We start from the raw sequence: 23,990 nt of genomic DNA, 5'->3' as shown, positions 1-23,990 counted from the left end.
CAAAAAGTACTTCCCTCAAAATCATCGTTTATGGAAAATAACATAAAAGGCTTTTGAACGAAGCCAAAAAGAGCTTCATTGGGAAATTATTTAGGTTGTTTGGCCTAAGACTTTGACAAGGAAGCACTAAAACAAATTTGAGACTCTAGAACCAAACATTAAGATCCCGTTTGGTAATTCTTTTTTATTTTTAAAAATTAAATCTATTTCCTTAAAATCTTTTTATGATAGTTTGCATCTTTCTAAAAGAGTAGAAGAGTTGAATTCTGAGTCAAATTTCAAAAACAAAAATAAATTTTTAAAAACAACTTTTTCTAGTTTTCAAATTTGGGCTTGGATTTTGAAAATGTGGGAAAAAGTTAGATAAGAAAGCAAGAAATTTAGGAGTGTTTGTAGGCTTAAGTTTCAAAACTACAGACCATAAACCAAATGGTTACCAAATGGAGTCTAAGTGATTTGTTACCGAACACTCTTTACTAAGCATAAAATGCTTAGGTACTTTTGTAAAAAGCATTCCCAAATACAGCTCATAGATCATTTGTTTATTGACAGCAGACAAAACTAAAATAGTCTTGACCAGGGATGTGACCCTATACTGTCAAATCAACCAAGATAAATGGCGTAGTAAAACAATAGGACGACTAGACTCGGGAACTCACAGAAAGAATGCCCCATCCCGTAGGTATAAATGCCAAGATGCAAGCAAATACATCAGGCAGTGACAAATCTGTAATAGCAACCGCAACTGCCAGGCCAGCCAGCGTCAAAAGGAAAGAAAGACCTTGGAAAAATCGCAACGAAAACTGAAAATCGACATTCATCTTCTGGCTGATGGTAAACACCTGCCGAACGGAGAAACGTGGAAGATCAAATGACTATCAAACATATCAGTGAACTTACAGGAAACTAGTGGTGATTTTGACATTGGGACATACCTTGAAAAGAACTATAAGCCAAGCTAACACAATCCAGGAGAACCCATATACCTAAAGAGTTGCACATTTTGGAGTTAACAAGAAGTTAAGAAAGAAAATATGGAAAGGCTATAAAAGAAACTGAAATGACTACCAAGCTTTTTAAAACATCAAACTTATTTGGAAGCTGCCATTCTTAAAACTACTTGATGGCTAAAAAATATAATAACATCAAACTGCTGCTCATAAAAGATATTTAAATAAAACTTCCATATTTTGAACTTTCTCATCCAACATTGGTAAATGTAAGTGAAAAACACAAAAGGTTAGTATTTCATAGAGAGACCATACCGATAATGATTTGATTGATCCTTGCACGTGGAGCTTATAAACAATTCCATATTGAAAAATAAAAAATCTTAGCTTTAAAATTGTCTCTGCTATTCGCCCTTCAATGGTTTTTATATGTGCCTGTAGATTGTAAAAGCAGTTTACATTTAGACTAGAAAAGAACGAGTAAGTCTAATATATAGACGTTTATCTAAGTTATCTAATTACCTAAATTTAAAAGTTAGTCTTTAACGGTAGAATGAGGTAAAATAAATCCGTATCAGTAATTTTGTTTAGCCTTTTTACTGTATAGTTGTGGTTTGAAAATAAAAAATTGCATAACAAAATATTACTCGTAGACATACACTAGTATGTGTATATGGTTAGTGCTAGATTGATATGGAAGACAACTTGTTAGTTCTATTTAGGGCAGTTAATAATAACTGAAACATTTCATTTCTCTTCTGGTGCGAGGATTACATATACTCATTTATTTAAATAAAAACGTACAATTTATAACTTTTCAGTGACTTGAGTATAAAAGTTAAAAAGAAAGAACTAGGACCGAAATTACTGCTTCCATACAACTAAATATAGATCTTGTAACCACAACAATGTTGCATTGTAAGAGAACTGATATTACTATTAAATATAGATTTAAAGGGACCTACATTTAAAAATTGAGAAATTTTCACAGATAAAAAAATGTCAAACTATTTACAGAAAAACAATTATCGACATTGATAGGCTTTTATCATCATCTATCGGTGACAGACTTCTATAGTTTTTATCACGGATAGACTTCTACCAGTCTCTATCAAAGAAGATCAAAATTTTGCTATTTTTGTACAAATAGTTTCCCTTATTCTTCTATTTTTAAAAATCTCCCTCTAAAATCTATACCAAAAAAGGAAAAACAACAAGTAATAAAAAAGTACACAAAAATTTGAATTACCAGTTCTGAGTCCCACCATGCTTCCCAACTTTCTTCACCCTTAACACCAATTCGACCTTGGTAAAAAAGCCATTTGGTCCATTCCCAAAAATCCTCCACGGTCCTTAAAGGAAATATAACGAATTAAAATTACGATTTTGATTATCTATTAGATTCAGGATAGAGCTTTTGTGAGTCCATCTACTTTCCACGTAATAGGAAAATATCTTGAAGGAGCCTTTTTTTTGTTGTTGTAAATTATATTTAAAATCAACAAAGAAAAAGATGTCATGGCAAAGATGGCTTACTTCTGCCACTCAAACCCAGATGGATTGAACAGATAGGGAGCAAAAAGCCAGGATATTGCCATGAACCAACTGCTAAGAGTTACAAAGATGTATGCTAATGAACCACCTGAACTATATCCATAGGCCATGCATACAACCAACAGAAGCACAACTTCAAATCTGAAAACACAATAATGTAGATAACTTAAATATTTGTAATTAAAGATACTATAATGATAATTAAAATTGTATAATTTATGTCCCGTTTGGTAATCATTTCATTTTTGTTTTTGTTTTTGTTTTTGAAAAGTAAGCCTATTTCCAATGATAATTTGCAATTAAAGATACTATAATGATAATTTTTTTTCTTATAATGATTTGCATCTTTCTTAAGTACAATGGTTGAATTCTTCGCCAAATTCCAAATTCCAAAAACAATCTTTGAAAAACTACTTTTTTTAGTTTTCAAAATTTGGCTTGGTTTTTTATACCATTGCTAAAAAATAGACAATAATGGAAGAAATTTGGAGATGGAAGTAGTGTCTATAGACTTAATTTTCAAAAATAAAAACCAAAAACCAAATGATTGACTTCAGAATCTTAGATTTTCTATTTAGTACTTATGGTTTTAAAAATAACAGTTTCACCCTCACGACTTGAGCATAGTTTCAATTTGGTATTTAGGGCCATAGAAGTTAAATTTAGTCCCTCTAGTTGGCCAGATCTCATAGATTGTCCTTCAGTTACCATATGACTACGTGCCACGGTTTAAGAGATGATTTGTGAGTAAAAACAATTGGAAAATTTTAGAACTGAGTAAAAAAAAAAAGAAAAGAAAAAATTGAGTTTTTGGGTGAGTAAAAACAATTTAAGAGATGATTTGTGAAGTTCAATTAAATCATAGGAGCCAATTTGGAAAATTTTAATTATTTAAATCATAGAGGCCAAATGGAAACAATTAAAAATCATAGGATCCAAATTGATAGTAGACCCATAAGGCCATACCATAAGACCTTTTAAGACCACAAGAACCAAAATCAAATTGGTTTAAAGGGGAGACGCTGATGAGATGTGGTTGTGCTGTTGTCGTAAACAAAACAAACTTGTATTTTACATGCTTTCAATGACAATGAAGGTTCAAGCTAGTTTACACATGCCTCGACTATTTTGGATAATTTTCTCACCTTGCAACATTTGAAAACTAGTAAAATATAAAATATCCCAGTAAACTATCATGATGTAAACCCCATGATCTCAAACATATTTGGGTTCTTAGCTAATTACATGGACACATTAAATAAATTAAGAGTCCTTTTAAATTTTAATTTTGATCCCGTACATGAATGGAAAGTAAATAAAGGGCACCATCCATAAACTTAAAAAGAAGTAATTTACACAAACAGCAGAGTTCAAATAATACGTAAGAAAACTCTCATGTGAAATGGGAAAGAATGGCACAAACCCTTGAACAAAATGGCTGCGGGAGTACAATCTGTAATTTTCAGAGAATTTGATATGGCTAACCACAAATCCCCTTCCAGTTGCATGATACTGTAAAGAATTAGAGTTGTTAAGATACTATAGGGTACTCTTGGAGATTGACAAAGGAGCAACAAATATAGCACAACAAACCTTTGCACCGCCATGAAGAATTGTTCGGCCAAAATAGTGAGCTTTTGTGCCAAGAGAGAATGTGAAGAACATAGAACAAAGCTGAAGCTGCATGGTTATGAAGCTAACAGTAGCCTGCAACCGGGGTTCAGAGTAATAACTGAGACAAAAACAAAAAGATTCCCACAAAGAAGATAACTAAATAATGGTCTCATTCATAAGAGGACTGTTTGCACTTGCTCTTGCATATATCAAGCATGGGCGCTTCATTTGGCCAGAAAGCATTTGCCGTTAATTTTGAAGCTAATCTTGAGACGTGTGTGTGTGTGAGAGAGACACAGACAATGATTAATGTCATGTTCAAGTTGTATAAGAGCAGTCAACTTTTCTTCATACAACAAACAATATACATATTTGATTAGCATTTACCCTGAAGAAACCTTGCTCCAATATGAATCCCAAGATCATAGGCAAGGCAGTGCAGCCACCAATTTGGATGAGGAACTGTGTATTCAAAGCAACTGACAATGCCGTAATATCTGTAATATTAGCTCTATCTTCAATGGTCTCACCAACTCCAAATAGTGCCTGGAACACAGTCACGCATCACTTTTAAAGAGGAAATATGTTCATACAATGTGTAAACTAGTCGTAAAAAGGAGTGCAAGTCGAAACCCAAAAAACCGACAAGACCTAATCCAATTTTCAAAAAGTTGGTCCCAGCATCAGTTTGACCAAAACTCAATCCAATCTGACACACAGCCCTACTCAGAATTATGTCCAGCAACAGAGAAAAAGAATACAATCAGATCGGAAATAAATGACAGCTCATTAATTAAAGAAAATTAACCTGATACACATTGTAGCCACAACTTGATTAACTCCACTCACCTTAATTGTATCAATCAAATAGTTTTAGTGCCTACGAGAGTTGAAAAGACTTAAAAAAAACTTTTGATTGTAGAGACACAGGTTACTTCCAAACAGCTAGTCAGCTCATGGGTGATGGGCCATCCAGACGATTTTAAATTTATATTATACTACAAAGCAGGTAACCTCTAACTGAAAAAACATCTTCATTTCTTATATAAACATATTCACATAAGATAAAACTTACCACATATGCTCTTCCATAGAGAAAAATGTATACGACTAGCACCATTAACTGCAGAAGATTATATACAAAGAAAATAGATCAGATTCCTCATAAATTATGATAACAGAATTATGAGGCTGTACCACAATTACTCATTAACATACAATCTTGTTCTTGTTAAAATATGTTTCAACATATTTTTACTTCGATGGAAATGTTGTTTCTGATTAAAAAAGAAATGGAACCTCAATATTTTTCCTAAGATGGGTAAACATATATTGCAGGAAGTGTCTCAAAATTAATACGAATCAGAATTGGTTGGTATCTAAATTAGGCAAAAAAGGGGGGTTGGTATCTAAACTTTAAGCAGGAATAATCAGGATATTTAGTACATCATCAGGAAAATTATTGGCTAAAGGGACTCAAGTTTAATAATAAAAAGGAAAAACAAAAAACAAGACTAGAACACGTAATAAGCATTGCCCTTATTTAGCAAACATTAGGCCTTTTCTTTTCCCAGATACACAAATCATTAATATCCCTAACTAATTGGGCAATGGATTCAAACTCTCTCTTGTTAAATGGGGTCTAACTACAAGTTTTAGAAAATGAGTAATCATTGCTTAATAATTTACATGTTTTACTGGCATACCATAGTACAAAAGTAGTAGCCAACAGTGGTGATATAGAATGACATCATCCGGAAAAAATCAAACAGTTGGCCAAGCCTATATACATCACGGCTAAGAACTTGTTCTCCATTACCACTAGCAATCTTTCTTTCAAAAAGAGTAATCTGGTTAAGACCACCATCTCGTCCTTTACCGACCTGAAATAACTCAAAACAGTTTTGATAAGTTCACCATCAACTGATACCATTACTAGAAATTAAATGGTGACAAATTCCACCTGAATATACTCATGATGAGTAACGTTCCCTTGCCTCAATGTTGTATTAAATCCTTCAATACAGAAAAGTACTCAGGTAAATGAAATCTTATGCCTCATAAGGGGCAATGACAAAATTCACACCAGTAATGATCAAGAAAATGAAATATGCACAGAATAGAGAAACACATTTTTTTTTTTCACAACAAACACACTAAAATCTATTTGCAAATGATATATCAACCACATCATACTGGTACCAACCCTTCAGTAGCTTCGGGACTTCAATATATGGCATCATAAAACAAGCCATTAGAGTGTAGCTAATTTAAATGAAATAAAACAACTTAAATACATCCTACCAAGTAAAAGGGGATACCTGCAAAGACATCTTCACTAATGTTGATAACACGGGAGGCCTTGCTGATGCCACCTCGTGTTAGATGAAAAACCCTATCAAAAACATCTGGATGGCCATAATGCATACGCACTCTGGCCAAATTTATAAAAGAGTTACTCTCAAGAAGAAACTAGAAAGAAAAATATGAAAACACTAATATATCTATTGCATGATGGCAATTGGCAAGTACATACTTCAAAGGTTTTGCCAGAACACGCTGACAAAGAGTCACAAAACTAGCTTCTTGATTTGACATGAATGAAGCAAGAGATGAAACACTGTGCAGATGAAGCAATTATTACACGTCATTTAAAAATAGTAAACAAAAAAGGAGTTGAATTATTAGCTACAAATCGTAAGTACCTCCCCGTAAATACATGTTCCCTGACACCCAGTATGGTAGGAGGACGAATACCATGATCACGATCAAATTCCTCAAGAAGATTTCTCATCTTCAATGCTTCTTCAAAGTAATTATCCTAGATTTGCAGAATCTCACATGTTACAACAAGCAATGAAGTAATCTGACACAATGATACTATGTTTATGAGCTACAGACCTTGTTTATACAGCATGGAAGAGTGGAACATCTAGCATTCTGGTATCTTTACTTATATGTCCTAGAATGGCTTCATTAAAAATTATGCTACGAAACTAACACGAGGTACAATATACAAGTGTTTTTGTTTTTTCTCAATAAATTATTTTGATGAACTATTTCCCACTATCTTTGTGCCTGTATACAAATCACGTCCAAAAGGCATATCTTGTCTTATTCATCCTTATATTATAACAAGATAGGTATATCTTTTAAGAATTTATACAGCAAGGACTCTTTATCCTTATTTTTAAAACTGTTTCTTCCATAATCTTTTTCCATTTTTAAACAAGCATAGACAACTAGTAAAAGTTGAAATATCCAAAATATAAGTAAGCATCGTGCCTACATAAACTACCAAATTTCAGTAGAATTGCTTTAGCCCCAGGAAAACTAAGAGAAACAACAATAAATTAAGAAATAACTTTCACCTGATTCATATCAATTGTCTGAACAACACTTCCACGAGTAAAAACAATAGCATGATTTTGATTCTCAGGCTTTCCTTCTCCCAACTTTGGATCTCCAGGCAATTTGATTGAATATATCTCCTATACAATGGGCAAAATACAAAAAATAAATCAATCAAGGGGTGGGAGGCAGAATAAAGAAAACAATCTAGAAATGCTGGAACTTAACCAACTACAGTAAGACAGCTCGAGATTAAGCAAGGAACAAACCACGGATCCTAAATTTGCAAATTGTTTCAAGTAAATCTTGCACATAACTATATATATGCAATTTTAAAAAGAAAAAGAACATTCCTTATCCCCCCCCCCCCCCCCCCCCCAAAAAAAAAAAAAAAAAAACACAAAAAAACATCAAAGAGATGAAAACCAGAGAAGAAATGAGCATGACGTGAAGAATACTGGGAAAATACTAGTATGAAAACAAGAATAAATGCAAAAAAAAAAAAAAAAAAGGAAAATCTTTTCCATGCAATATAGAAAGGTAAAGGGAAAGAAATAAGACCTTATCGTTTCCATTGATATCAGCCTTTACAAGCTTTGAGTAAAATTCTTTGTGCACCTTACCATCCTTTAGGGTTTCAATATCATCGATGTAGGCAACACGAAGGGCTTCATTTCTATTTAAAAGTATAAGACATTAGAAACAAAAAGTAGGATTTCAAACACAAAAAAGATGCTACTTAGCAAAAAGATTTCCCCAGGAATAGTTAAATACTCATATTTCTTTTATGTGGGGAATTCAGTGGGGGCAAAAATACCAAGCAACCCACCTTTGCATAAGCAGTGCAATGTCGGTGGCCTCAGGTTTTTGTTGTTTTCTTTGTCTTCCATATATCTGGCATGTCACAACATATGTAAATTTAAGATCTACCTGTGCACGTGCTTCAGGAGATAAATCGAAACCCCGAGTATCAGTAGCATCAGTACAAGGAATGGCAGCTTCCAAATCTGATATTCTCATATGGTTAGATAATGCAATTTCAGTAGGAGGAACTAGAAAAGATTAAGTGATTCTTCTGACCTCCATAAGTTCCTCTCTCTAAATAAGTCTGCAGCATAAGAGCTTTCCTATAGTGCATCATTCCACGAACTGCAAAAAAAATCTCCTGCAGCTTAATCTATACATTTATATCTACATAAAATGTAAGAATGGACAATGGATGAACTATCTTTTGACAACAATGCCCTCCTACTTCTTGCAGATTGCTAGATTGTTACCGTCACATGCAGTTAAACCCTTTGAAATTTGGTCTGAGAGAAATTAGAGGATTTTCAATGACAAAACTCTTTAGTGGTGTGATCAGTTTGAAGTTGCAAGGACCAATGCCTTGTCCTGGTGTTCTCTTTCTAAATTATTTGCTATTTTTTTCATTCAAGATATGTCTGAATTGGAGTGCATTTATCTTTTCAATCTAGGCGTTTATTGCTCTGGTATTTTACGTTCAGTGACAGTTTTTTATCTTTTCATTATATCATGAAAAGTGTTGTTTCTTAAATTAAAAAAAAAAAAAAAAAAAAAAACACTAAAGGTTGAGTATGAGAGTTAGTAATTTGACGGCTGACATTATTTAGTAGTACCTAAAATTATTTATTGTCTTTTAAATACAAAGTATTCTTGTAAATTATCATAGTATTTGGACAAACTCAACTATTTAAAAAGAAAATAAGTTTTACTGATATAATCAAATAAAAGGTCATGTGCAAACCACGTGTAAAATGTACTCAATAGTTTCAGAGAATAATGATTTTATTCACTTAATCAAGCTAAAGATACATATATATAGGCAATTAAGAAACCCTAATTTAGGAGATATAAAATTACAATAAAGGACAACTAATTATAATTACAATATAAATATATATCAATAAATACATGTCATAACACTCCCCCTCAAGTTGGAGCAAATATGTCAATCATGTCCAACTTGTTGCACAGATAACTTATTCTTGCTCCGTTTACTGCTTTAGTAAGGATATCTCCCAATTGATCACCGGTCTTCACATACCCTGTAGATATCAACCCTTCTTGTATTTTCTCGCAAATAAAATGATAGTCCACTTCAATATGTTTAGTTCGTTCATAAAATATTGGGTTGGATGCAATATGGAGAGCAACTTGATTATCACACCATAGTTTAGCTGGCACAGTAACACTGAAGCCCATCTTAGACAAAAGTTGATGTATCCACTCTATTTCACACACAGATTGTGCCATCGTTCTATATTCTAACTCAGAACTCAAACGGAAAACTACATTCTGTTTCTTACTTTTCCACGACACCAAGCTCCCTCCTACAAAAACACAATATCCAGAAGTTGGTCTCTTATCTTCTCGAGATCCAACCCAATCAGCATCTAAAAAACATTCAACCCTTGTATGACCATAATCTTTATATAAGATTCCACTTCTAGGTGCAACTTTTAGATAACATATGATTTGTTCAACCACAGCCCAATGATCCATAGTCGGGGAAGACATACACTGGCTCACAATACTCACAGAATAAGCAATGTCAGGTCGTGCCACTGTTAAATAGTTCAACTCCCAACTAATCTTCTATATCTCTCAGGATCGTTAACAATTCTCCTTCCTTTGTCAGTTGCAATTTTGGTATCATCGGAGTACTACATGGTTTGACTCCTAGTTTACCTATCTTAGGCAATAAATCAAGTACGTATTTCCGTTGGGATAGGTAAATACCTTTCTTGCTTCTCATTACTTCAATACCCAAGAAATACTTCAACGACCCCAAATGTTTGGTATGAAATTGACCCTAGAGAAAAGTCTCGAGAGAGGATATACCTGATACATCATTTCCAGTGATAAGGATATCATCATCCTATACAACAAGCAAAGTAATACCATTGTCAGATCGTCGATGGAATATAGAATGATCAGACGTACTCTTCTTCATACCAAAACATTCCAGTGCTTGACTAAACTTACCAAACCATGCACGAGGACTTTGTTTCAGTCCATACAAAGATTTTCGAAGGCGACATACCTTATCATTCTCCCCCTGAGCAACAAACCCAGGTGGTTGCTCCATATAGACTTCCTCTTGAAGATCACCATGTAGAAAAACATTCTTAATGTCAAGTTGATGCAAAGGCCAATTGTGAGTAGCAACCATTGATATAAATAGTCAAATGGAAGTTAATTTAACATCAGGAGAAAATGTGTCAGAATAATTAGTCCCATAACTTTGAGCATAACCTTTGGCAACTAAACGAGCTTTCAACTGAGCTACTGTCCCATCGGGATTAAGCTTTATAGCAAACACCCATTTACACCCAATAGCCTTCTTTCCAGTCGGATGCAAAACGAGATCCCAAGTACCATCATCATCCAAAGTAGTCATCTCCTTAATCGTTGCACTACGCCACCCAAGATGAGATAAAGCTTCATTGACAGAGTTAGGGATAGAGGTGTAATCAATTGATGCAATGAAGGAATAAGTGGGAGAAGACAACTGGTTATACGAAACAAACGAAGAAATAGGGTAAGTACAAGTGCGTTTACCTTTTCGAAGGGTAATGGGAAGATCATCACTCGGTCCCGGATCAAATGTCGAAGAAGCCAGTGGTGAAGGACATGAGTTTGAAGGTGGCTATGGAGGACGTCTGAAGTAGACTCGAATAATCAAAGGGTCATGAAGGAGAAGATGATGTAGAAGATATAATCTCATAGATAAAAAGATTTTCATCCTCCCTCAGACACGGACTCAACGGTGATGGACTAAAGGGTATATCTTCGAAGAATGTAACATCAAGAGATACAAGATACCTGTTCAGAGTAAGACAATAACAACAATAACCCTTTTGAACACGCGAATAGCCTAAGAAAATGCATTTCAAAGATTTTGGATCCAATTTGGTACGATTTGGACGAATATCCCAAACGAAACAAACACAACCAAAGATCTTAGGAGCAATAGGAAACAAAGATTTTATAGGAAAAAGAGTGCGATAAGGAATCTCTCCATTTAGGACAGAGGAAGACATTCTATCAATCAAGAAGCAAGCAGTAGACACAACATCGGCCCAAAAATGCTTTGGAACATGCATTTGAAAGGATAAGGCACGGGCTGTTTCAAGAAGGTGTTTGTTCTTTCTTTTAGCAACCCCATTTTGAGATGGAGTGTCTGCGCAAGAAGATTGATGAATAATGCCATGACCACACAGGTAAGATCCAAGTACATGAGAGAAATATTCACCAGCATTATCAGTTTGCAAGGTTTTGATGGAGACATTAAATTGATTCAAATTTCGACATGAAAAGCACAAAAATGGGACAATAACTTAGAACGATTTTTCATTAAGTATAACCAAGTTACACGAGAATAATCATCAACAAAAGTAACAAAGTAACGAAAATCTGTTTGAGACACTACAGGAAAAGGACCCCAAATATCTAAATGAACTAACTCAAAAGGAGCACGTTTATGAACCCTAGGACTAGAACTAAGACGATGAAATTTAGAAAACTAACACGAATCACAATTCAAAGACGAGAAGGAACGAAATTCTAAATAAAGTTTCTTCAGCACAAACAACGATGGATGACCCAAACGACAATGAACGTCAAACGGGGATGTAACTCTAGAACAAGCCATAGCTCTTGGTATCTGATTGTAAAAAATGTAAAGACCCCCAGACTCATGTCCTCTACCAATAATCTTCTTCGTCATACGATCCTGAAACAAGCAATAACTAGGAAAGAACGAGATAAAACAATTAAGGTCATGAGTAAGTTGGCTAATAGAAATTAAATTAAAAGACAATTGAGGCAAATGTAAGACAGAGGACAAAGAAAGTGATGGAGTGAGAGAAATGATGCCGAATCCAAGAACAGAGGAAGTTGATCCATCTGCCAAAGTGACAGACGAAGATGAGACAGGAGACAGAGGCATAGAAAATAAGTTAGAATTACCTATCATATGAGCGGTGGCTCCAGAGTCTATGACCCATTTGGTAGATGATGTAAGAAGACATTTCGTATTACCTGTCTCGACAATGGTGGCAATAGGATTTGATGAAGAAGATGTCTGCAAGGATTCTTGGAATACTTGACATTTAGCAAAGGAACAGACTTTTCAGCCATATCACTGGTGGAAGCTATCTGAACATGTTGAGATCGTTGAGTCTTATACAAGAATTTTCGACAATCACGTTTCATATCTCCTGGCTTACGACAATAGTGACATACGATCTCTGGAGAATTTGATATTCGATTATCATAACTAGGCTTCAGAAAATTGGTAGTCGTCCCTAAAGTACCAGGGGATGTATTATTATTCTTACTCATAAGAGCACTGTTCGGTTGAGAAACATGCGAACTGGACTGAGAACTCTCAATATGAAGAACATGACTGAAGGCTACCTCTAATGATGGAATTTCAAAATAAGAAAGAATCTGTGTTTTAGCCATTCCAAACTCAGGTGAAAGTCCATTCAAAAATATCATAACAGCCATCTTTTCTCGTTGAGCTTGTTGAACTTTGACATGAGGACTAAATGACAATAGTAAAGCAAGTTCAGTAGTTGTCTTCTTAAGTCTCATAAAATAACTTGTAACAGATTTTGCTTTCTGTTCAACTCGGAAGAATTGCATACAGACATCAAACATTCTATGAATGTGTTCTTTCCTAGAGTACAAAAATTCTAAAAATTCTAAGAGTTCTTTCACAGAATCACAATGATCTACCAAACCAACAATCTCACTTTCAATAAAATTCTTAATCTGAAGATAAAGTCGAGCGTCATCACGAAGCCAAACCTTTTTCTTTTCATCTTTTGGTGGCTCCTCAGTCACATGATCATCCATATCTATACTAAGCAAATAAAATTGAATCGTTCGATGCCAATCATAGTAATTTGATCTATTTAATTTGTGTCTAGTTATCTTCGATGCCAAGAGAATTACATTAGATATGACCATATGCTTCACTTCATCCATTATTAGCTAATAAACGGTTTGTAGATCTCACAAGCAGAAAGAACAAACCAGAATCGAAATCAAGAATCGAAATCAAAGGCAAACCAAAAGAACAAAACTGCTCCAAATTGAACAAAACAGTAACAAACCCTAAGCACAAAAGGGGTATTTTATCCAAATAACTCACAATCGAGCAGATTTCTATGAAACCAAATGCACAGAATGATCAAGAACGACGGGCCAAGAAGAACCCAACTAGTAGAAAGTGGAGAGGAAGTTCCACGTGCTCCCACGCGTCGACATGTGGCGAAGGAGGACAACTGTTTCCGGTGGAGCGTGAGCTTCACGCACGGCTGTTTCCAGTGACGGATGGTTGCAGACATGATCGGACGATGACGACACTTCTCCTGGGATGGGTGGTGAGGCAAACGGCCACTCAAACTTGATGACTCAACTCAAACCCTAATCTTGTGAGAAGCGTAAACCCTAACATAGCCGTTGAACGAATATTCTAAACTCTGCTCTGATATCATGTACTCAATAGTTTCAGAGAGAATAATGATCTTATTCACTTAATCAGGCTAAAGATACATATATATAGACAATTAAGAAACCCTAATCTAAGAGATATAAAATTATAATAAAGGACAACTAATTATAATTATAATATAAATACAGATCAATAAATACATATCATAACATAAAAGACTAATGATCTTTGAAATGATATCTATATTTTGTCCATAGCTACGTAATCTTCAGAATTTATGCAGATCAATGAACAAAGATTAACCTCAAAACAACATAAAATTTTACCTGTTCTTGCTAACGTCTGTCCTCGATAAGAGGCCCAAAATCGCAGTGCAAGGATGTCATTAGGGTTACTAAATGATTCTGGGTCAACTTCAGTCTCATCACGGCCAATTCGAGCTAGAAAGTTCTTCCACTCATCTACCATGATTTTTTGTTTTTAAGATAGCATGAAAAGTAGGACAAAAAGGTGGAAATGAGGTCAAAAGAAAGAAGGGCCACCAAGAACACAAACATAATGGGAAATCACCGTCAGTGAATGTCCACAACTCATGATAATGAGTCGTGCTGAGATTACACTAAAATGACATACATTAAACTTGCAAATTTAATTCATATCTATTAAATTCTTAAACTACACAAAATTTCAATTACAACCATGAACCAAACGAATATAATAAAGTCTCTAACGTTAACAACAATTAAAAAAGAAGCCTAACCGGTGACTATTGTGACCATTTGGTGTGTGGGGATATCTTGTCTCCGCCTTAAATATCTTTAGATAATGAGAAGGTTGTTTCTTATTAAATAAAATCGTTAACAACTGTAGATGTGTATTTTTTATTATTCTGTCTCTATTCTTTCCTTTTATAATGAAAAGGTTCAGACACTTGGTTTGGTTAAGTTGTTTTGGTTCAAATCAAATTCAGTCAGACCAGTTTCGTTCATGGATTTCAGCATCTCGTTTTGCCTTCACGAGTCTCTATTCCATTTTCAAATCGGTCATCCGTGGGTTTTGTTTTAGATTTCTCTTTGTGGATCTCTAATTACGGCCCAGAAGTTCTTTGTGTTTTCGTTCTTTGTGGTTTCAGTTTTCAGCCCAAATGTTATTCCTCTTTTCGTTCTTTATGGGTTTCAGTTTCCAACCCAGAAGTTCTTGGTGCTTTCATTCTTTGTGGGTCTTTGTTTCCAGCCCAGATATGCCATAATTTGATTCGGAAGTTTTCTTCGGTCATTTTACAAACTCAAGGTGGTCACCACTATACCACCTTGAATTTGAGGGAGGGTGTTAGCGTAAACTAGGGTCTATGATTTATTCCAATTATGTAATTCTCCTAATTACTTCTTTCCTTTCTTCTATTGCACTTTATTGTATCCGTGGTGTGTATTTAATCTTCCATTCATCTTACTTATTCCATAATATTCAAAACAACAACATTATGTGGAGAGATTCTTTGTCAATATTTTCTTTTGTATTGCTATTCCCTTTCCTTATTTGTAATGAGTCTCTCTTCTATGTAAGAAGACAAGGTTGCATATATGAACATCAATATATAGAATATATTTTTACCCTCTCAAATTAAGATGATATCTGTTGAAATTAGGGTGTTAGCCCTAGGGGCATTTTTGTCTTTTCACTGTACTCTAGGGTTTTTGTTGATTATTTCCTTTATTGTGAAATTTTATATTGTACTTATTGTATTATTTTATTCTTTCCTTATTTGTAATTGAATTGATTGACGATTGAGTGCAACTTCAAAGACCCAACATGCATTTTTTTTGCATTGGGCTCTTTCATTAACAGCTATAAATATAAGTAAGTTAGTCTACCATATTTTTTCTTGACGGAAAGAAAAGGAGATGGTTCCATGTGCTCTGATTCATTATTTTGATTCGAATCTAGGAGCACTACCCAAGTGTTTCAAAGAAGGGTTATCCTGACGTAGGTCTGTTACCCTTTCCTCCTAAGATTAATAAGAGAAAAAATAATGTTTTTTAGCATGGTATCAGAGCAACAAAATTTTTGAAACCCTAAAAACCCAAAAACAAAACCATATATTTTTTTTTCTTTTTGAAACCCTAGAAAAAAAAAAAGCCTTCTGCTGCATCCCATCGAAGTCCACCGTTGGTCTCCACCGCCGCTGCCGGTAACAACGACGCCGAGCTCTGTCACTGCCTTCCGTTTGTTTGCCGCCACCGTTGGCCACCTGGAGTTCCAGTCGCCTAGTCCTAACTCCAACAACCTCAATATTTCAGATCTCACGTGAAGCAAGGAAAAGGAACTAAAAAGCTCCACCAGCGGACGTTCGCCTGAAAGTCGCAAACATTGTTTGAGTCGCATTTTTTGGTCGCGATTTCGCAGTCTGTCGTCCGACTGCCGTTTCCACTGCCGACCGGTTGCCACTGTTCGTTAGCTATAATTTTCTTAGTTGCTGGTTCGTTTAAGCCTCTGTGTTGTTTTTTTTTTCTTCAAATCTACTCATTTTGTATTTTGGGTTTCCTTTTTTTTTTCCGACGATATGTCGAACACTAAGGTACCCATCACTCGAGTTTGTGACAATCGTGGCCATTCAACCAGTCCCACTGTCCAAATAACTACCATTCGACTCAATAGGGATAATTTTCTTCGTTGGTCCCAAAGTGTTTGGATGTATATTTGTGGACAAGGGAAGATTGGTTACATCACAAGAGAAAAACCATTCCTAGTCCAGATGACCCTTCATTCGTTGGATGGGATGCTGGAAACTCCATAGTTATGACTTGGCTTGTCAATTCCATGGTCGAAGACATTGGTTGTAACTACGTGTGTTACTCTACTGCCAAGGAATTATGGGATAGTGTAACTCAGATGTATTATGATTTGGGCAACCAGTTACAAATATTTGAGTTGAACTTAAAATTGGGTGATATACGACAAGGAACTAGCTCCGTTACACAATACTTTCACTCATTAAAAAGGATTTGGCAAAAGCTTGACCTCTTTGGTACGTATGAGTGGAAGTCTACAGAGGACAAAAAGCACTATAGGAAAATTGTTGAAGATGGTCGTATCTACAAATTCCTTGTCCGCTTCAATGTTGAGTTCGATGAAGTTAGAGGTAGAATACTTGGAAAAACTACTCTTCCAACTATTAATGATGTTTTTTCTGAAGTTCGCAAGGAAGAAAGCCGCATAAATGTTATGATTTGCAAAAAACCTATTGACTCAGTTGAATGCTCTGAGTTGGTGACTGAAAATACTGCAATGAAGGCTTCTAATCAATCCAATAAGCCACATGAAAAGCCTTGTGTCTGGTGCGACCATTGCAATAAACCTCGACATACACGTGAAACTTGTTGGAAACTTCATGGAAAACCTGCGAATTGGAAAAGTTCTAAGCAACATGCCTCTAATGCTAATGTTGTTGACTCCAGCCCGTTTAATAAAGAGCAAATTGATCAATTTTGAAGCTGCTACAGACCAATTCATCATCTGGTAATCCTAGTGTTTCCTTGGCACAATCAGGTACTTGTCCTCAAGCTCTCTCTTGCCTTAATTCATCTCCATGGATTATAGACTCTGGAGCTTCTGATCATACGACCAGTTCCTTTTGTTTATTTGAATCATATTCTTTTGTGTATTGCAATGAAAAAATTTGCATTACCGGTGGCAGCTTCACCTCTATTGCAGGAAAAGGAACTATTCCTTTGACTATAAAACTTATATTACGTTCTGTCCTTCATGTTCCAAAATTAGCTTGTAACTTGTTGTCAGTTAGTAAACTCTTTAAGGATGCTAACTGTCGTGTTATCTTTTGTGAAACTCATTGTATCTTTCAAGATCAGGAATTGGAGGGGGGACGATTGGACGTGCTAGGATGATTGATGGTCTCTATTACTTTGATGAAGTTTCTGCCAGTCATAAAAAAATTCAGGGCTTGAGTAGTGTTTGTTCTCCTTCCGTTAAAGAAACTATCATGCTTTGGCATCGTAGATTAGGGCATCCAAATTTCTTTTATTTAAAATATCCGTTTCCCAATTTATTTAAAGGATTTGACTGTTCAGTTTTTCAATGTGAAAGTTGCATTTTTGCCAAACATCATCGATCCACCTATTTTCCTAAACCGTACAAAGCTTCATCACCTTTTTCCTTAATTCATACTGATGTTTGGGGTCCGTCTAAAGTCTTAACTCGTAGTGGTAAGTGTTGGTTTGTTACCTTTATAGATGACCACACTCGTTTAACTTGGCTTTATTTGTTAATAAAAAAAAGTCAGAGGTAAAAGAGTTTTTTGTTCAGTTTTACAATATGATAGAGACTCAATTTCAAACTAAAATTCGAATTCTTCACTCTGATAACGGCACTGAATATTTCAATGAACAATTAACCAATTTTTTGCAAGATAAGGGCATTTTTCATCAAGCTACGTGTCGTGACATGCCACAGCAGAATGACATTGCTTAGCGAAAGAATAGACACTTGAAGTTGCTTGTGACCTTATGTTTTCTATGAATGTTCCAAAATATTTGTGGGGTGATGCCGTTCTTACAGCTGCATATCTGATCAATCGAATGTCGTCTAAGGTTTTGAATTTTAAAACTCCTCTTAATCACTTCAATGAGTTTTTTCCTAATAACCGGCTCTTCTGATTTATGAATTAAATTGTTTGGGTGTACTGCTTATGTCTATACTTCTCTTTCTCGAACTAAGCTTGATCCTCGAGCCACTAAATGCATTTATTGTAGGCTATGTTTCTCATAAGAAAGCTTACAAATGTTTTGATCCTTTGACCCATAAGTATTTTGAGAGTATGGATGTGTCTTTTTTGGAAAATCAACCTTTTTTTGGTCCAAATTTTCTTCAGGGAGAGATATCTAACCTTGAAGATAATTTTCGGGATACTTTCTCTCTCCTAAACATCAGTGGTCCTGCAATTATGAGCTCTAGTCCTTCGATACCAAGTATGGAGAGTTCTTCTTTAGAGGGAGAGACACTACAAAATGACTCTACGAGTCAAAATCCTGAACTTCGAGTTTATACTAGAAGAAACTTGACTCAAAGAGTCCGAGATCAGACAATTGACTTATCACAGGACCAATCAAATACTCCGATGAATGATCCTGATGATTCAGGTATTAGACACTCTACTCATATTTCTCTTAGTTCTTCATCTCCTAATCCTTTACCTGATGTCTCTGCTCTTGATATTCCAATTGCCCATAGGAAAAGTACTCGTAAATGCACCAAATATCCCATTGAAAACTATCTTTCTTATCATAGATTGTCCGACTGTCATAAAGCCTTCACATCCAAAATAACCAACCTATTTGTTCCAAGGAATATACAGGAAGTTCTAAATGATTTGAATTGGAAATTAGCAGTGATGGAAGAGTTCAATGCACTGAAACAAAATTGCACATGAGACGTAGTCGAACTACCAGAAGATAAGAAGACGGTGGGATGCAAATGGGTGTTCACTGTAAAATGTAAAGCTAATGGTAGTATTGAAAGGTACAAGACCAGATTGGTTGCCAAGGGGTTCACTCAGACCTATGGCATTGATTATCAAGAAACATTTGCTCCAGTAGCTAAAATTAATTCTATTATAATCTTGTTGTCTGTGGCAGTTAATTTTGATTGGCCTCTTTATCAACTTGATGTGAAAAATTCCTTTCTCAATGGGGATCTTGAAGAAGAGGTTTTTATGGACTTGCCACCTGGTTTTGAAGTGGATCTCGAGATTAACAAAGTGTGCAAGTTAAAGAAATCATTATATGGGCTTAAACAATCTCCCAGAGCATGGTTTGAATGGTTTGGAAAGGCAGTCACAAGCTATGGATTCAGTCAAAGTCAAGCTGATCATACTATGTTCTATAAACATACTGGAAATGGTACGTTGATCGTTTTGATAGTGTATGTTGATGATATCATTCTTATAGGTAATGATGAGACAGGACTAAATATCTTGAAGAAAAACCTTGCTAATGATTTTCAAATCAAGGACCTGGGATCCATAAAGTATTTGAGTTTGCCAGATCTAAAAGTGGCATTCTTGTCGACCAGAGGAAGTATATTCTTCACCTACTGAATGAGACAGATTTACTTGGTTGCAAGATAGTAGAAACTCCTATTGAGCAAAATTTAAAATTGGTTGCTACAACTGAAAAAGAAGTAAAAGAAAAGGAAAAGTACCAGAGGCTTGTAGGGAGACTTATATACCTCTCTCACACTCGTCCTGACATTGCTTTCGCAGTTAGTATAGTAACTCAGTTCATGCATGCTCTCGGGTCAGTTCACTTTGAAGCAGTTTATAGAATTTTGAGATATTTGAAAGATACTCCAGGAAAAGGTATATTATTCACGAAGCATGACCACCTAAACATTGAGGTTTACACTGATGCTGATTGGGCAGGAAGCATGACTGATAGAAGATCTACTTCGGGGGATTGTTCTTTTGTTGGAGGAAATCTGGTTACTTGGCGAAGTAAAAAACAAAGTGTGGTTACAAGAAGTAGTGCTGAAGCAGAATTTAGGTCATTAGCCCATGGTATTTGTGAGAACATATGGATAAGAAGACTATTGGAAGAATTGAATTTCTCTCAGACAATGCCCATACGCATCTATTGTGATAACAAGTCAGCAATTTCCATTGCCCACAATCCAGTCCTTCATGATAGGACCAAACATATTGAAGTTGATAAACCCTTCATAAAGGAAAAGATTGATGCAGGAATAATATACATTCCCTTTCTCCCGACAGTAGAGCAAATTGCAGATGTGTTAACCAAAGGTCTTCCAAAGTGGCAATTCAACAAGTTGATTGACAAGCTGGCTATGAATGATATCTTCAAACCAGCTTGAGGGGGAGTGTTGATTATTTCCTTTATTGTGAAATTTTATATTGTACTTATTGTATTATATTTGTTGTATTTTATTCTTTCCTTATTTGTAATTGGGTATTTCTTCTATTTAAGAAACCCTTTCCTCCTAAGATTAATAAGAGAAAAAATAATGTTTTTTAGCAGTTTTCCTTTTTTTTCTATTTAAGCATGTAGCCTCTGTGTATCTGGTGTATCCAATTATAATAAGAAAAACTCTATATCGTAGTTTTTTCTCCCTGCATTAGGGTTTTCCATGTATACCTGTGTGTGCCCTCTCTTCCTTCTCTTTCTACTTTTCATCATGGTATCCGAGCAAGGAGATGAAACTCTAGCCATCATCGAGGAAAATCAAACAAGAGAATCACAAGTGCGATCTGGCACCACAACCACGGATATTGCACTTGTCGTACAAACAACCATAGAACGATACTTCCAGACGATCTTACTGCATCTTCATCAGTCAATTGGAGTAGCCCAACCCGGAGACAGGTAGCCGACTGGGTAAAAAATCAACAGACCCAAGCGGCTGATTGGATCGATCACCAAACAGCAGCCACAGAGGCGATGGCGCGCCAAACGATCGGAAGCCAGACGCGATCGTAACTTCGCGTCGGCCATTCCACGAGCAGTGGCCATCCGATCGAAGACACCCATCTAGTCGGAGAAATTTGGGCTGGTTCCAACCGAGTGCAGCCGTTCGTTCAACCCTAGTCACCGCTCGGTTCCACTGCAGATTTTCCTATTCTAGCCACGCCTTCCTTCCAGCCGAGAGTGAGTAGTGGTTTCAGCCAAGGAATTCCCATGGGTGGCAGATTGGAGATAGGTGAATCATCTTCATATCCGGAACAAAAATTTGATTATATCTAGGAATAGTTTGCTCAACTTCAACTCCAGATTAAACAGCAAAATGAGTCAGTTCAGCAACAGATGGCCACTCTCGGAGAGGTTCTTGGGGCTACCTCTAATGGCCGATCAGAACTCCCCTTTAGTCTACCACCTTTTTCAGGAAGCCCGATAACCTCTTTCCCTACTTTGTCTACAATAAATTTATTTTCGGGTGCAATAGGGAATACTGCTAGCTGTATTGTAGAGGAAAATTTAAATGGTCATAATTATTTTTCTTGGTCCCAACCATAAAAATGACCCTTGAGGGTCGGCATAAATTCAGATATTTACAGGAGAGATACTGAAACTGAAATCAGGTGACCCTTAAGAACGTATATGGAAGGGAAAAGACTCCCTACTGCGGTCTATTCTACTAGGGAGTATGGAGCCTCAAATTGGCAAACCACTTCTGTATGCAACCACCGCTCGAGACATTTGGGAGGCTATACAAAAATTGTACTCCAAACGACAGAATGCTTCTAGGCTCTATACCTTACGCAAACATGTCCATGAGTGCAAGCAGGGAACAATGAACGTTACAACGTACTTCAACAAGCTATCTCTTATCTGGCAAGAAATAGACCTATGTCGAGAGATGGTCTGGAATTGCCTATGTGGAGGAGTCTTACATTACAAGTCTGAGGAGACCGACCGAGTTTATGACTTTCTAGCGGGGTTGAACTCTAAGTTTGACACGGTAAGGAGTCGGATACTGAGAACTCGTTCAATACCATCTCTGATGGAAGTTTGTTCTGAAGTCCGTCTCAAGGAAGACAGGTCGAGTGCTATGAATAATCTACTGGTTTCGTCAACTGACTCAACTGCATTTAAAGCATCAAGTTTTGCTAATGATAAACAAAACGGTAAGCCAACCCCAGTATATGAACACTGTAAGAAGCCCTGGCACACTAAAGATCAATGCTGGACATGGACAGAGTTCGTGGTAAGTGAGTGGAAAGTAGATAACGGACATCTCAGTGAATGCTAGTGCGTATCGAGGACTGCTTTTTAAACATAGGAATTTTAAGACCCAGGAAGGCATTCGGTTTATCAAATGAGTTGCTGTTAGAACGCATCTCCCCACAAATAGGACAGAAGAAAAGTTGACAAACATAAGAGACCGAGCAACTTCGATCAGATGACGGTTTTTCCGTTCGGCTATTCATTTTATTGAGGAGTATACGCACACGAACTCTGATGGATAATTCCTTTAGAGACTTGGAATTCCCTAAAGGAGTTATTAAAAAACTTCCGATAATTGTCACTACGAAGGATAGCGATCTTTGCATTAAACTAGGTTTCCATAGAATTGTAGAACTATTTGAAAACAAATGTGACTTCAGACTTGTTCGGTAGGGAGGAAGATCCAAGTTAATCTGGTGTGGTCATCAATGAAGGTTACAAACCACCATTTGCCCGTGGCCGGTAGTAACAGATGAACGAACCCACACATCGCTATGGAAGAGGGTGAATGGTTTGGAAGGCTTATAAGGCTGAGGCTTCAGTGAGACACATGGTTGTTTAGCTTGGACACACACATCACAATTTAAATTAGAAAGATTAACATTGCAAACTAGATGAGGAAAAAAATATTTCATATAATGGAAACTAGGAGTCCAAGACGATAGTGCCATAACATATAATCAGTTTCAGAGTAGAAAAACAAGACGAAAGTAAACTAGTCCCATCACATATCCTAGATGAAGCATCTTCAGTAAGGATAGAGCCCCCATCATGTCGGGCAGTGCCAATCGTCGTCCGAGTTCAGGTCCTAAAAAGCAACAGAATCAGGTGAGAAAGTGACTCGACATCTCAAATCCCTTGTAATCTTGCTAATAGATAACAGATTATAAGAAATTTTAGGCAATGCAACACATCCTGAAGAACCAACCCCTCAAAGGGTGACAAGCAACCTTTCCCGGCTAACAGGGGCAAAGGACCCATCAGCAATTCTGATCCTCTCATTCCCAGCACTTGGATGATATGAAATAAACTGGTCGGACGGCCAGTCAAGTGGTTTTGTAGCCTGAATCTAGAATCCACAGCTTGCTACCAGTTATACTAATAAGACCAAAAGATTGAAAGAGTACCTGATTGAGCGATCGCACTTACACCCACTAACTAGAGCTAGTTTGATTGGTTTCCTAATTCTGAGGTTTGAGAAACCTCCGGTTGTCGATTCACTGGCCAATGCTCATCCAGACCCTGACTGACGTCGTTTACCATTCGGTGGACGGCCATGCAGCT

General features: G+C 36.2%; 1 protein-coding gene across 1 annotated transcript in view; it reads right to left on the bottom strand.

The window, feature by feature from the left end:
• Positions 1 to 23,990, bottom strand: part of LOC120071672 (callose synthase 9-like) — a 143,548-nt gene that overhangs the window by 649 nt on the left and 118,909 nt on the right. Inside the window, exons 30-48 of the mRNA XM_039024046.1 lie at positions 14,283 to 14,417; positions 8,550 to 8,618; positions 8,299 to 8,476; positions 8,031 to 8,145; positions 7,490 to 7,609; positions 6,824 to 6,939; positions 6,655 to 6,738; positions 6,440 to 6,552; positions 6,082 to 6,134; positions 5,825 to 6,001; positions 5,194 to 5,241; positions 4,506 to 4,664; positions 4,098 to 4,211; positions 3,928 to 4,016; positions 2,487 to 2,645; positions 2,200 to 2,302; positions 1,266 to 1,385; positions 936 to 986; positions 660 to 842 (exon numbers count right to left, since the gene is read on the bottom strand). Coding sequence (XP_038879974.1) covers positions 660 to 842; positions 936 to 986; positions 1,266 to 1,385; positions 2,200 to 2,302; positions 2,487 to 2,645; positions 3,928 to 4,016; positions 4,098 to 4,211; positions 4,506 to 4,664; positions 5,194 to 5,241; positions 5,825 to 6,001; positions 6,082 to 6,134; positions 6,440 to 6,552; positions 6,655 to 6,738; positions 6,824 to 6,939; positions 7,490 to 7,609; positions 8,031 to 8,145; positions 8,299 to 8,476; positions 8,550 to 8,618; positions 14,283 to 14,417 — 2,186 coding nt within the window. The remainder of the gene's footprint in view (positions 1 to 659; positions 843 to 935; positions 987 to 1,265; positions 1,386 to 2,199; positions 2,303 to 2,486; positions 2,646 to 3,927; positions 4,017 to 4,097; positions 4,212 to 4,505; positions 4,665 to 5,193; positions 5,242 to 5,824; positions 6,002 to 6,081; positions 6,135 to 6,439; positions 6,553 to 6,654; positions 6,739 to 6,823; positions 6,940 to 7,489; positions 7,610 to 8,030; positions 8,146 to 8,298; positions 8,477 to 8,549; positions 8,619 to 14,282; positions 14,418 to 23,990) is intronic.

The sequence above is a fragment of the Benincasa hispida genome, chromosome 2 (genome assembly GCF_009727055.1).
Source record: "Benincasa hispida cultivar B227 chromosome 2, ASM972705v1, whole genome shotgun sequence".
Classification (NCBI taxonomy): Eukaryota; Viridiplantae; Streptophyta; class Magnoliopsida; order Cucurbitales; family Cucurbitaceae; genus Benincasa; species Benincasa hispida.
This window is presented reverse-complemented; position numbering and strand designations above follow the sequence as displayed.